Source organism: Ochotona princeps, chromosome 23, assembly GCF_030435755.1.
Source record: "Ochotona princeps isolate mOchPri1 chromosome 23, mOchPri1.hap1, whole genome shotgun sequence".
Lineage (NCBI taxonomy): Eukaryota > Metazoa > Chordata > Mammalia > Lagomorpha > Ochotonidae > Ochotona > Ochotona princeps.
In genome coordinates, this window is record NC_080854.1 from 35571638 (window position 1) to 35587191 (window position 15554).

The 15554-nt window shown below is 46.4% G+C and overlaps 1 protein-coding gene across 4 annotated transcripts in view; it reads left to right on the forward strand.

Annotated features, from left to right (window-relative positions):
- SEMA5A (semaphorin 5A) overlaps positions 1-15554 on the forward strand; it is a 317265-nt gene that overhangs the window by 264626 nt on the left and 37085 nt on the right. For all 4 annotated transcript variants that reach the window (XM_058680133.1, XM_058680134.1, XM_058680135.1 and 1 more), the window contains 3 exons: positions 4207-4388; positions 6772-6915; positions 11717-11864. In XM_058680133.1, coding sequence (XP_058536116.1) covers positions 4207-4388; positions 6772-6915; positions 11717-11864 — 474 coding nt within the window. The remainder of the gene's footprint in view (positions 1-4206; positions 4389-6771; positions 6916-11716; positions 11865-15554) is intronic.

Sequence of the window (15554 nt, forward strand, 5' to 3'; positions counted from 1 at the left end):
TCCTAGAATTGTGTTGGCAATGGATGCAGGGTCTCGGCCCCATTTTGCAAAGATTATCCTGAGTCTGAGGGGTGTAAGCACTGCTGGATCTCCAAGTCTCCTAAAAGCAGAGCCCACGTGACGATGGACCAGCAGCCTGAGCCTCTGCCTTCACATTTCGCCCTCAGAACTGGAGAAACCTCAGTTCTCAATTTTGTAGTGGCATCTCTCTAGTGGAAGAGGAAGAGACCTCAGATTCTGAATTATGGGTCTGGGCCAAGGCCCCAGACTGCATTTGGTAGCTTTCAATGAATGAGCTCATTCCATGGAGTCTGCAGGAGTGGGGTCATTGCTGCTCCCACCATGTCAGAGAACCAGGACTCAGGGTCCCAGATCAGGATCACCCCTATCTGCTTACCCTGTGCTTCCTGCTTGCCTATGGCTCCCTGGCTTTATCCTCCTGGAAAGTTCTGTCCTCTGCAATTCCTTTGTAGGCATAGGGTAAGGATCTCATCCAGTTGGAGCTGCAATAGGAGATGGACATGTCCAGTGTCTGCTTTTGTTACAACTCTGGCAAAAGGTACATGGAACTGCGAACATAAAGGAAATACTTCAATTTCTGAAAAGGAAGATCTGAATAGAACATATAACACTTCAGTTTAGCCCTGAAACAATCTTGGTTGGAGTACAGGGAAAATTGAAGCATGTGCCCGGAAGCCCTGTGCGCTTGCCCAATACACCTCCCTCCTCGATCCACTGACAACTAATGAGTTGTACAGAAATGAATTCAATGCAGGATTTGAGGTGATGCTTGTTAACAGACATTGGGTAGCATTTGGACACTGGGTATCCTAGGTGGAGGAAAACTGGCTGTTACACAAGTGGGCGGAAAATCCCATGGAACTGGTTCTCTCACCTGGGAAGCGTCAGCAGTCACCTTGCACAGAGAGGCAGCTGAGGTCACAGGCTGTGGGCTGTCTTGGGGCTTTTTACAGTGATCTTCCCAAGCTGGGCTTCCGTTCTCCTATCTATAAGATGCGATGTGGTGAAGGTAAGGTGAGTTACTGCGTGCAAACCACCGCTGTGGAGAGCCTCAGCTACTGGTGTGTGCCTTAGTGCGTTTTGCTCTAGATCAATATTCAATAATTAAAATGCATATACCAAATAGAAAACCACTTATCAGAAACCTGGGTTGTACCGCAACTATGGAGAACTTACTCTAGATAGGCTTATTTCTGTTGCTTTTTCAAGGAAAGCTAGAAAATATAAAAATATCTATTTATACGAAAAGTTAGGGCTACAGCCCTCACACCATGATGTGTGTTTCAGTTTTCTAGCTGGATTCTCACATGCGTATACTCAGTGTGACGATGAGCATGTGGTTAAATGTCACCCAGTGAGCCCTCATCCAGCTAGCCCCATGTCTTCAGGGGACCAGGGCTCTTTTGCTGTACTGCACAGCGGACCCACCAAGAAGGCACTGAGTCGGCAGTACTGACTGCCCTCCAAGCCACCCTTGGCCTAGAATGAAATTCAAGATTCTTGCCTTGCAGAATTGCAGTTGCTTGTGCTCTCGCTAATGATTAACCAGGGCAATTCCTTTCATTTCTGCTATTTTATTACCATTACTATTCTCATTTTTGTCTGCCCCATTCTTCTTGATTTTTTTCATGAGCCTTCACTTACTTCAAAGTTTTTGTTGTATCATTCCTGGTAACTCATCTCTTGACCCTGACCTGAAGAAAAAGGACTCTGGCAGCAAAAAGCGAAGACGGCCCACTGCCGTGGTTCTCGGGGAGGAGGGAGAGGGCCTTGCTCCCAGGAGCTGGAGCTGTGGGTAGAGACCTTTCTAGTTGTCACTGCTGGAGATGGCAGAGTATTGGTGCCCAGTGAATGGAGGTCACTGTGCGTGGTAATACAAGACAGATCCCTGACAAGTGATTTACAGCCACATATCAAAAGTACCAAGGATGTAAAAATCCTAGCCTCATGAAAACAGGTAGACCAGAAGTTTCAATCGTGTCCTCCAGCCAGGCATTAGCCCCTAGCCTGGAGCTTATTCTGTTTTTGGGCATAGCTGGTGCAGGCAGCCCAACCCTCTGTGGCTCTCTGGGGAATCATAGTGATAATGAACGCGACCCTTTTTCATTCATTCATGGTGTTTCTTTGTAAAAGATCAGAAAACTCATAGAAAACCCGAGTACCCGCGCTGGGGCCACTGCTGTGGCTTCTCTGGCCTACAAAGGCCGAGATACTCAGGTCCTTTCAGGTTATGAAAGCTCTTTGGAGGAAGCAAATGGTGTAGAACACTGATTTTATTTCCATCTTCATTACTTTGTCACAATTCCTTTAGGTACTTCACCTCTGAGTTTTTTGTTTTTGTTTGTTTTAGCATTTATCAGTTTATATTGGAAAGACAGATTTATAGGGAGAAGGAGACACAGAGAGAAAGATCCCCAAATGACCATAGTGGCCAAAGCTGAGCCGATTTGAACCCAGGAGCTTCTTCCAGGTCTCCCACGGAGGTGCAGTGTCCCAAGGCTTTAGGCCATCCTCTGCTGCTTTCCCAGGCCATAAGCAGGAAACCAGATTGGAAGTGGAGCTGGGACAAAAATGGGTGCCCGTGTGGGGTGCAGGTGCTGTGAAAGGAAGAGGATTAGCTGGTTGAGACCTTGTGCCCACCCCAGGAGCTGCATTTATTTTCCATTTTGGAAACATCTGTTTTGAGGTCCACTCACACCCTGAGTGGGAGCCAGCAGATGGTGCGGCTCCATTCCCTCAGCTTTGCTGTAATGATTATAGAAACGGCCAGGCATAATGGGGAGTTCACAGTCTTTTCCACCTTAATGGACACAGAATGTCAGTGCCGATTACAGAGAAGAGCTTGGCTGTAACTGAGGCAGTTGCATACGGCAATGGGATACAGTGGAGAACACACTGCATGCACACTGCTTCTTGAGTTTTGAAAAGTGGTAGATCAAAGTGCAGTGTAACTGTGCGACATCCGCATTACTCTGTGGCGGTGAAGCAGCAGCCTGTTTTCAGAGAATAGATTGCCACATTGCTTATCCCGAGCGGGACGAGCCTTTGCAAGCATGAGTAGTTCAGGAAGGGGCTTTGGCTACGGAGGTGGGCGTAGCAGGCAGCAGCGGGTCATGTGACACCTTAGTTACCCTTTATCCAGGCTCTGTATTTGTCAGGTTTCTGTCAGCAATTCATGCAGCCCTGTACTAAAATTGGCAAGTTTGGACTTTAGACCTTTCCCTTCCTTGTTGAACAGGGAGATTTCTCTTTTCAGGAAAACCCACTGGTTTCCTGAAGCAGTGACTGGGAATGGAACTGAGTCCCTCGGCTTTTTAGAGCTTTCTTCCTCCCTGCTACTCACGTCACCCTTAGACTCAGCAGCCCTGGCCAGCTTCTACCCTAGCTCTTGCATTGTCTTCTGAGGTGCAGCACATGCTCCTGTTCTGCAGGCCTAAGCTTGCTGGGCGTGCTCTCCTTGGCAGCCCAGCTCTGGTCATGGCCCCATCATTGGATTGTGTGAGTTGATATGGTCAGGCCTCAAGAGCTTCCCTGTTGGCAGATGCACTCTGAGTAGGTGGTGACAGCATGTGCTCAACCAGGATACGCTCAACTACTTGAGTACACAGCAGTTGCTTGACAGACATCATTTAAATACGTTTTGAATTAAGTGTTGGTCATTTGAAGGTGATTTCAGAGGTGAGCTGGACCTTACGTGACAGCAACTTTCCCAGTCTTTCATTTGGTAAGGGTGCATGGACGGGAAACAGTTCTCCATCTAGGATTTTGCACTCCAAGCTTTGTGTTCCTTGGGTTTTTCACACTAGTTACACTTGGACTCTAGGCTGAGGCCCCTTCACTGGAATCTTCCATGCCTCCTACCTCCTCCTCCACACCTCACACTCTTCCTTTTTCCTTCAGGTTCTTCTTAGCCCCATTGCTTTACCCTCCCTTTCTCCCAACTTCCCACTTCCTCCTGCTATTCCTCCTCCTCCTCATCTGTTTTCCACCACCTATTTCTTCCTTTTCTCCTTCCTCAGGGTCACTGCCAACAACCTCTGCTACTCTACTTTGCAATGCTGTCTTAGACACTCCTTGTTGATCACAGTGAAGAGTGTTCTGAGGGGTTCTGACTGTCTTCTAATTGGACCTTCTACTATGTTTATGGCTTCAGTTCTCTCTGACACCTTCATCTCTGTTTCCTAGACAAGGAACCTCACGGTGGACGGACACTACGGAGCATGGTCCTCATGGGTGCCGTGCACACACACAGATGGCACTGCTGTCGGGTCCTGCCTCTGTCGGTCCCGCTCCTGTGACAGCCCAGCTCCACAGTGCGGTGGCTGGCCCTGTGACGGCCCCAGTATGGAAATCGCCAACTGTTCCAGGTATGCCGTGGGAGCACACCCCTTCTCCCCTGTATACTGCCCTGTGTTCAAATCAGGTGTCTAGAGGCTTAGGCAGTCACTGCTACTGCATACCTTCCCTTCTGAAGAGGAAGGGGCTAGGGAGACAGGTGTACTCTCCACTTGAAATTGAAACTTCCACCTGCCAGTAAGATGCTACCTACAGGCCTGCTGTGGCTTCTTCACTAGCTTTGGAAACATTGTAGCTTACATACCCTAATAGGCTTTTTTTGAAGGAAATGCCCATGTTTTTAATGAATTTCTATCTAAAATATGTAGACTGGGAGGCAGTTATGCAAGTGAATACTCTGCAGTGTATCCAAGCTCACCTCCCCCCAACTCAGCCAGCAGGGACCCCAGAGCAGTCAACGGAGCAGCCCACGTCATCTGTCCCAGTGTGCAGGTTCTGTGTAGCTCTGCTGAGTGTGATGGTGGTGCTTGAGATATGTGTGTGTGTAGCTGGGTGTGTATACACACATAGCTGTACTCAGTTTTTGTCGTATCCCTAGAACCTAAGCACTGTGCCTGATATGGAAGAAGTGATGTCTAATTCCATTACTCCAGGTCTGTGTACCCCTGCTAAGCTGGAGTAAATTAAGTACAGAAATGTGAAATACACTGTTTTTTAGAATAATTTACATTTGAAACTATTTTAGAAATCATTTATTTTCAATTATCATTTATACCTGGACTTTCAGTAGAATAGTGGACTTTTATTTTTAAAAGAATGCATAAAGTAAAAATGAGAATTATGGTGAGTTAATTTGTTTCCAAAGAAAGTATAAATCCATTCCTGGGCTTGTAGACATTCATGTATGAATTGTGCAGCAGGCATTTTCCACGCAGTGAGCCATCTGCATGGGAATTTGGGTCCTGCCTCCCACGGGTGTTTTAATACCTAAAACTCTTGGAAATGCTCAGCATTTACTTGTTACCAGCAGGAACAAATTGCTAAAGAAGATATCTAAATGATGAGCGTGAATGCAGATGTTTTACAGGAAAACATGAAAAGGAATCCTTCTTTCAGTAGCAGTTGAGTTTATGAAACACTTTTACAAAATTGGCTCATTTTAAAATGTCTCTACATTGCATATGGAGAACAGCATAAATACATACACACATATATATGTATGTATGTAGATACTCAGCAATATCTGTGCTCTTATAAAACTTTGCCAGATTCCAAGAAAATAGGCAAGAATGTGTATTTAAGTACCTTGTTTTTGTTTTTAATGTAGTTTGTTGTAAGGCCTCTGACATTAGGGCACCTTTGCCAGCGTGAACACCATCAGGATAGTTATTAATGGTACTTAACAACAAAACATCTCGTACAGTGTAAGCTGATTGTTTTGTTCTGATGCACTTTTTATTGACTCTAACAGATATGATACAAATTAAATAGGGTCATATGCTCCAGAGATCCGTTTTTGCAGCTTTTTAGTGAAGCAGCATTGTTCTGTGTTAGTCTACCTTTCTCATCCTTGAGGTCTTACCACAAATTGAGGGTCTCTTACCCATAGGACCTGGGACCTGAATGCTTCTGGATTTCAGTTCTCCAACTGTTGGCCATCTTTCCATATCAATCATGCAATATCTTAGAGATGGTTCCGAGTCTAAACACAGATTTCATGGGTTTCATGTGCACTTTATATTCACACACTGGAAAGAATTTTATAGAATATTTTATTTAATGTATCTTGCATTCTAACTGACTTAGCACACAATTTCAGAAGTAGAAACTCTTGGATCATGAAGTTGGCTCCCAGAACATTTCTGATTTGGGAATATTGTGGCTTTCCGATTGTTAGGTTAACGATGTGCAACCCACAGTTTCTAACATAACCAGCCTTTAAGTCTTCTTGACTCTGAAATCACACGCCAGGGGTGGGATGGGGTGCTCGAACCACTGGGGATCATGCCTGGGGTGGGATGGGGTGCTCGAGCCACTGAGGCTCACGCCTGGGGCAGGATGGGGTGCTCGAGCCACTGGGGCTCATGCCAGGGGTTGGATGATATGGTGCTCAAGCCACTGGGACTCATGCCAGGGGTGGGATGGAGTGCTCGAGCCAATGGGGCTCATGCCAGGGGCAGGATGGGGTGCTCGAGCCACTGGGGCTCATGCCAGGGGTTGGATGATGGGGTGCTTGAGCCACTGGGGCTAATGCCTGGGGTGGGATGGGGTGCTCGAGCCACTGGGATTCAGTAACCCAGTCCACTTGGTCCTTGGCTGATGTTTGCTCTTCTTAGCACCTCCCAGATTAGGTGTTCCCCATGGAGACTATATGTGTGTTGCTCTGGCTGGGGTGCAGGCATGGCTTATCCCTGAGCAGATCAATGACAGATCACATTGCTTTGTCTCTCCCAGGAATGGAGGCTGGACCCCTTGGACCTCGTGGTCACCCTGCAGCACCACCTGTGGGATTGGCTTCCAGGTGCGGCAGCGGTCCTGCAGCAACCCCACCCCCCGGCACGGTGGCCGAGTGTGCGTGGGACAGAACCGAGAAGAAAGGTGCGTACCTACTCGCTGCCAGCGTTGCCTCCCACATCCTTGCCCTCATTCCAGTGTGGTCAGTCTGAGCTCGGAGGTTAGCTTAGCTGTCAGTGGCCTCTGTTTTTGAATGATCTGCCTCTCTGCCTAACCCCTGGTAAGCAGGACAGCAGCATCATGGGCTGGCTGGTTGGGTCGACTCTCTGAGCAATCCTCCAGGTGGCCCAGAATACAAGAGATGAACAGTTTAGGCCACCTGTGCTGGCACCTGGAGACTTGGGAAGCCAGGCTTCTGGTGAATGCCTGTCCTTGTGGGAGTTGGCCCAGTACTCTGAAGAGCTGCTGTACCCTGGAGGCCCTGCGGCCCCACATATAGATACGCTGTTGGGTAGGAGCTGTCCTATCCACCAGAATCAAACGAAGCAGCAGGATGGAGGTGAGCACAGGGCAAGGCTTGGGTTATGTGTATAGGTAACCTGCCCTGTTGACAACACCCTCAAAGAACCTGGAACAGCCCTGCGTGGGAGTCCCCGTGCACTCCACCAGTTTTCAGTCCCAGCAGCATCATTTCAGTCTGATGTTGGAGTTCACAATGTGTTTCTCTGACCTTAGGGTCTGAGGATGTAACATCTTTTCAGTTTAATGTGTCTTCCAGTCTGTCACTAGTGGGAGAGCATCCAAGCAGGTCCGTTGCACGGAGCATTTAGGCTCCCTGCTTTGACTGTTCCCGTGTGCTTACTGAAGAGCTGTCAGGGCCTTCTAAGCAGTGTCACGGGCTTGTATTCACTGGCCAGAGCTCAGGGAAGACTCTTAGAAAAGCGCTCTATGCACCTGGTTGCCATTTGTTGGCAATGTGGGTAAGCAGAACCACCGGACTCACGGTAAGAGGCATTTATTATCACCAAGATCAGGGAACCACACCGCTTCCCTTCCTCACTTACCTGTTAGGACTCCATTCCCTGGACTAAGGAGGAAGTGAAGCCGATTTGGACAAAGCAGTGTTTGTCAGTCCTGAAGGGTTCCCCAAGACAGTCTTGTGCTTCTCTGTCATTTTCTCTCTCACTCAAGCTAATAAGTGGTGAAGCCAATTATGGAAGAATTGTCTCACTGCTCTTTCAAAGTCTCGGAAGATTTCATGTTGGCCGGAAGTTTTTAAGTGTGCATTGTCACGTAGTGCAGGTCTTTGATTCAAAGTCACTTTCGTCTGTTGTGAAGCCTTCTTGGAAGTGTAGCATCACTAAGGACGTAACTTGCGTGTTGCCTTCCTTTCGCTGGGTGCCCGAGGAGGGAGAGGCCGCTTAGCTTTGGAGTGACCGTGCCTAGCCACACATCCACATCTGATGGTTCATAAAGCTCCGCTTTTAGGAAAAGCTTGGCAAGGGGAGTGACTGGTGCACCTAGGGGTTTTAATTTTGTTTTATGGAAGAGACATTAATTTGAGCTGTCTTAAATACTTTCTCAATGGAGAAATAATTGGATTTGAGTATTAAAAATGGATAAGAACAGGCACTATGTGAGTCTTCTAATATGTCAAATTTAATCCTCACTATCACGTAGCCTTCCTAGGAGCTACCAAGAGGAAAAACGCAGCTTCCCAGTGTCCCAAGGTTATTATTTTCATTACTAAATCAAATGGGATTTCTTTTTTATGTTTATTTTTTGTGATGCAGTTCCATAGGCTCAGGACTCTCCTCTTCCACTCTGCCTATTCTCTGTGGGATTTCGGTTCACCTGGTAATAGAGGGAAAACCTAGCCACATAAGCCTCATATGCAAAGTGCATCTCACCCATCTCCAAGTCCCCGCTAACGTGTCACCCGTTAAGACCTCAAGCCCAGGCCCTTATTACTGACATCAGTCCCAGGTATGAATGGTAATCTCTGGGTCTAGTTCCTCTTGTTGTATCCATCTGCAAAAGCAGGACAGTCAGTAAACCTGTACACCTTATGAGTGCCAGTTAGAGTCCTGCCTGCTTCAGTTCTAATCTAGCTCCCTGATAAAGCGCATGGGAAAGCAACGGAAGGTGGCTCAAGTCCTTGGGCCCCTGCAAGCATGTTAGAGACCTGAAAGAAACTTCTGGCTCCTGGCTTTGGACCATCCCACCTCTGAGCACTGCGGTCATTTGAAGAGTTAATCAGCAGATGGAAGACTCTCTTTCCTTCCTTCCCATCTTCCCTCCCTCTCTAATCATCCCTTTCAAATAAATAAATGAATGAATCCTAAAGACAAAGCCTAAGCATAATGTTCCTTATTTCTTGGTGATTGGGTCCACTTCCTAAGACCGTCTTGCCCTCCTGTATGGGTACCATGCCCTTAGAGTTGGGTAGTGGTTTCCACCTTCTTCCTGCCTCTGGATGTTGGACTTTGAATTTTGTGTGTGTGTGTGTGCTTTCTGTACCTTTGAGTAGTTAAAACCTTGCATTTCTCTTTCATCCCACACTTTCCTGGAAGCAGCAAGAATAACCCAGGCAGCACCTTCAGCACTAAGCTTCAGAATTTCCTCAGCTGCATGACTCACTACACACTTTCATGTTCTGTCTATTACTGTAGGCAAGAAGTTGGAGAGCTTTTCCCATTATAGAACAAGGTTCTGTTTTCTTTCGGTCTCAGCTGGAATAACTTTCTGAAAAACTTACTGGGTCCTCCAAGGACTTCCTTGGAGTCTACTTTGTTCAAGAAAAGCCACCCTCACGGTGCTTTTCAAAACTGTTCCTCCCTCTTGGATGTGGCTGGGAGACAGCATCCTCCGGTTTGTTCCAGGCACTCTGCTGTGACCGAAAGGATCTGTGAGACCCACACCTGTTCTTGACCTCTTGGAAGGACCCTCCATCCACTCAGCACCACACCTGTCCTGTTTAGTGCAGCCCCTCATAGCAGCTTCTCCACTCTTAGTGGCTTTGGGAGAGCCCCAGGAGGAGACACCAGTCCCTAGAGACAGTCCCTGGAGTCTGCACTGCCGCTGTCATGATTCATCTTGGTCTCTGGAGCTCTGCAGGACTTGCTCAGTTCCTTACAGAGTTCATGTGCCTTCACTATTATTCAAGGTATAGACCATGTGTGCTTTCCCCTTTGCTACTCTTCCCTCTGCCTGGTTACTCTTCAGACTTCATTCCTCTACTTCTGCCATCGTTCTTGCACGAACGCATGAAGGTGCTCAGTAGTCCTCATCCTGCGGACCCCTTCAGCTGGGCCTGGTTGTTAGCTTTGTGACTATAATTCCTGCTCTTGACACCCTCATATTCTCCACAAAGATCTCCAGGTTTGGAGAAAGCAGTAGAAACAGCAACAAAACAGTCGCATCGTAGCTGCATTTGCCTTCTGAAAGCGACACCGCAGATGCCTGTTCCTGATTGATGACCACTGTATGCCATTATTTTTGACCCTAGAAATGTGTTTTGTTTTCAGTGTATGGATTTTTGTGAAGGTGTGGTAGGCTAAGATTGTGTTTCCTCAATGGGTATTTGGTCTAGGGTTGAAATACTGGTGAAGACACTTCTTCCCCACACTGGAGTGCCTGGATTCAAGTCACATCACCAGCATTTGACTCCAGCTTAGGCAGAAGGTGTTGGTTCAAGTGGTTGAGTCCCCTCCATTGCACGTGGGAGATGTGGCTTGCATACACAGCTCCTTTTACCATGTCCTACTGCTGGAAATTGCAGGTGTCTGAGGAAGTAAAGTTATGAATGAGAGCTCACTCGTTTCTGCCACCTGCTTTCTGTCTTTACCTATCACATGAAGTTTTCAAAAGATGCTTTTCTCTGTGCTGTACTTTCTGAGCTGGTGCCCTGTTTCCAGTTGGCACAGTGTCCTGAAGGATGAAGCCTACAGTGGTCAAGCTGGCTGACTTGGGCCAGGCTTTTGGAACCATTGTGTCCTGTTTCAAAAGATGGATGGCCTAGCAAGGGAGGAGGATGCAGGAGAAAATACCTCCCATCCTACTGTTCTCTAGAACCTAAGTCTGGGCTTAGTAGACACTTGGTTTGTCACCCCATCTTTCGCACTCTATTTGATTATGGTCACAATAACTTCTTCATGTTTTTGCTGTTTTGCTCACTTCATCCCATTTCATCTGTAGAATGAAAGACAAGAGGAAGATGTGGCTGCTCAGAGTTAAAGGATGCTTTGTGTATTTAGCTAAAAAATTGACAAATTCACAATATATGCAGAAGAACAGAGTGCCTTCCAGCACTGCAGACCTCAGGGCAGATGTTTGTAAAGTTGTATTGTAATTCTGTTGAATGACTGATGGTCTTTTTAATCATGACATCATTTTGAGGGTGTAAAATTAGTTTTAGACACTATAAGCTAAGTATATAGCATAGGTTTTCATATTAATCTCCTGCTTCAACTTTTACGACTTTATGCGGGTAAGGTAATGGGACTTACCTGACTCCACAAAGAGAAATGAATTTGAATAAAGCTACACTGACTTTGTATTGGTAACTACTTTGTCTTTCACTATTTATGATCAGAAGATAAATACCCCTACCTTGATATTTCTATATGCTCTTACTTTGAGGTGTCTGTTTGAAGGGTTTTGTTTTATTTTGTTTCTCTTTTAATTGGCTGCACAGGAAGATCCATCCTGCATTGTGAGTTTAGTATTTTTTTCCATCGTCTGCCATACATCCCATCGTCTGTGCATACACAGCATGGCTGGCGTGACATCTGCCACTTGTATGGTGCCACCACTCCAAACAAAAAAGCCGCCCCACACACAGCATGCCCATGTGTTCAACATCTGGTGCAGGGACGGCAAGTGGAAAGGTCTGCCATTTCATGGGGCACTGAATGGTTCCCTTCTCTTGGTTTCCACATTCCAGGTACTGCAATGAGCATCTGCTGTGCCCCCCACACATGTTCTGGACCGGCTGGGGTCCTTGGGAACGATGCACAGCCCAGTGTGGGGGTGGCATCCAAGCACGTCGAAGAACCTGCGAGAATGGGCCCGACTGTGCAGGCTGCAGTGTGGTAAGTAGCCTGGTCCTGAAGCTCCGCTCACAGCACCTGCCGATCAGGTGACTGTGAAGCCCTCAGGGTTGACGCCAGAGGTTCCTCGTGGCTTTGTTTTACTGCTGCCTTCAACAGGTCCTATTTCTGGTAACACTTTAAACTGTTGCATTAAGTTCCCCTGGTGTTGCTCTTCCCCAGCACCTTGCGGCTGCGCTTCCTGTCACTTCTGTAAGCCCAGCAGACATGGCATGCAGGATGCTCAGAGAGGCAGTGGCCAGTGTTCTCTGCAGTCTGCGGAGGATCCTGGCTCTGCCTCCTTCCATGGAGCTCTCTTTTGGTCTCTGAGACACTTCCATCTCTTGGTTCCTGGGGCTGAGCCAAAATTGTGTGCTTTGTGGAGCTAAATTTGTGAGGCATGAAAAACTCATGCCCCAGATAGCCTTGGGAAAGTCAGAGGAATCGGCTTCCGAGGCGGCTTATTCACACTAGGCCCTGGCTAAACTTTGCTTTCCTGGGGTTTGCAGTTGAATGTCCTCTAATGGAATCTGCAGCATTTGCTCCGGGTCTGATTAAATAAACTTGACCAAGAAAAATGACAGAGTTCAGAGGCTAACATTGTTATTCAGTAAGATATGAGGGTAAATCTGTGAGCACTGGCAGGGTCAGTGGACTTGTGTCTTTCTTTGCACGCCCGGATGCCGGGGGCTTAAGGCCTGTCCTCCTACTGGAAGGATCAACTCACCTGCTGGGACCCGGAGCTCACCCCGCTCCTGCCTTTCCTTGAAGTGCAAGAATTCAGGAACGAGTTTTAATCATTCACTTGAGTGTAGCCTAGCTCTTGTTTCCTTACTGGAGTGTGTGGGCAGGTGTGTACCTGCAGTACATCTGATTATAAATGCAAAGCTTCAAGGTCTTTCTAAAATGTCAATATATTTGTTTCCTCATTTATCATAGTTTTATGGTTTATGAACCAAATGTCACCATAGCTTTTCAAGGTAGAAAAATACCATGGGTGCCTCCAGTGAGGCTAGCAGCAATTTCTCGATGTTTCTGTTTCTCCCACCAAACCTAAACTCCTGGCTGTCCAATTCCAGGAAGGTGATTCTGCAACACGAAATGACAGTCATTATGTCTGCGGCAGCAGCGTAGCCTTTGCTTCCCTCTGCCAAGGCTTCCGGTCCCTGTCCCTCTGAGGCAGGAGCACTCATCCATGTCAGTCCAGGGGTCTCACGTGATGCAGGCCGGCTTGGCTGCTTTGGATGTCTCGGGCGACATATTCTCTGTTAAGTTTCCAAGAGCTTGGTATTCAAATGATACTTAGCAAAAACAATGTGCCTGTTTGGTCTTAATAGTCTACCTGCAGATTTTAACTTTTTGGCTACACAATGCACGTGTTATAAAGGAAGTGGTTTTTTTTTTTTTTTTTTTTTTTTTGGTCTTGTTTTTGTTTTAAATGGACAGAGTAGCTCTCAGTGTAGGCTGTTCACTGATTTGGGAGCCAGGCAGTGGTCTAGTCCATGTCCATGTCTAGCTGAATGGCAGCCGAAGTGTGTTTCTGGGGTTGAGCCATTAGGGAAGGGGTAAAGGTCCCGCCAAGCCAGGGCCGCTGTGCCAGGTTCTGGCAGCAGGCTCGCCTTGAAGTTTCCCTTCCTCCTTTCATTTCTTTGTTATTCCTGCGTGTCAGCTGCTCTTGGAGCTCCGGTTTGCTAAAAACATGTGCAAAATGCAGTGTTGCCTGTACTGTAAGTGATAACATCTGTGGAAATGTAAGACCCCGAAGTTCCTGCTTATTGCAGCAGCTTATAGACAAAACGGAGAGTTGAGGACTGTATCTTCAAGTACAAACAGGTTCTGAGAGACGCCTCATCTTCCTGGCTCCACCATCTCGAGCTGAAATTTCACAGTGAGATTGCCCGACTTCTGCTGTTCTTTGAGTCATCACCGGCCTTACATATATCCCTGTAGAAGAGGTTCTTGGCAGCCTGCCTGGGACCACCTGTGGGCTGCATGGGGGTCTGGAGCCTTGGCTAGTTTGGGGACCCGACTGACAGGATCCCAAGGACCTGGATCTGGTGCTGTCTTGCCATTCTGTGCAGCTAGGAGCCCCTCACGGCCCCCTGGACTGCGCCACTGCCCACCCAGATCACAGGGGCAGCTCTGAAATAGGTGGTTCTGTGGCCCTGTGGGCACTGGAGAAGGTTCCGGCTGGCAGACCCCTCCTTTGAGGCTCTGCTGGTCTGTCAGGAAGTTGGAAAAAAAACAAAGAAACAACACCACCTTTGCCCCCATTCTGAGTACATTAAAGCCCACAGCGCCCTGTGGGGTTCCCCGGGCTCTGCACCCCAAGTCTGCAGGTGTTCTGTGTTTGCCTGTGACCCCACAGGGCAGGTGGTTGGGAAGAACAGGCCCTACCCCCACTCAGGCTCTGCCTCTGAGCCACCAGGAAATCTGCTTTGCTGTTGCACCCCTCCAGGTGGGTGTCTGTAAGTGGTGTTAGGAGCACTGTTTCAAAGATCCCATAAAACACATGATATTCACATGTGGGAGTTTTCCAAATTCACAGAAAAGGGCATTAAAAGAGCTATTTATTTTGGTGCAAAAGAAATTGAAATCTATGCACAGTGGTATATCCTGGCCCAGTGGCAAAGATACTCATAAAATAGTAGTTATCATCATTATTATCAGCAACCATATTTCAGAAAAAATAGAAGTCTTACCTTTAAATGCAGTAACAATAACAGCTAGCTACATGTTCTATGATATTTGAATAGCTTCACAGTAATATTTATATTAATCTGGAGATTATTTTATATTAATACAAAATTAGTCCATCTGAATTGTACAATAACCATAAGCAATACAATATCTTAGTCTAGTACTTATAATAATATTGAAATGTTACAGCATTTGGAATGCTAACAATTATATTAATATTAAATTATATGTTAATGTGTTCATATTGATTATCTCTGCAATAGTGCTTTCATTTTGAACTTATTTTAATAATCACAATAATACTTGTTAAACAGGTCTAACAAATCCAAACCTTCAATATATTGTCAAAACCTTAAATTCTGATTGCATACATTTAGAACCATTCAAACTGGGTTCATTATTTAGACTGAAATTCTCTGTTAAAGATCAATTAACTTTTTTTTAAAGATTTATTTTATTTTATTTTTATTACAAAGTCAGATACACCGAGAGGAGGAGAGACAGAGGAAGTGGAGCTGCCGGGATTAGAACCAGCGGCCATATGGGATCAAGGCGAGGACCTTAGCCACTAGGCCACGCCGCCAAGCCCCAAGATCAATTAGCTTTTATTGAATAGCTACTATCTGCCATGCACTGCACTTATGAGATATTAAAATATTTTGTGTTAATGCTCTACACATCTCTATAAGGCAATTTTCATAATTACTTTTACTTGAAGAGGCGAAAACTCAGTGTAGAAGGATTAATGAACTTGCCTAGTAACAACTTGAGATTGGGTGACTGGGCCAGAGTTTGAGAATTGGTTCTCTTGGTACAAATAGCATTTAATTACATGACCTTATTTGCATAATATATTTAGAAAGAAAATATGCTTTACATATCTTTACTCCTTTTTAGCACACATTATATAGTCTTCTTAAAAAGGAGTTTTTTGGCTTTCTATACCGACTCTCGTGCTCATTAGCACACTTGATTTTAGGAATATTATGAACA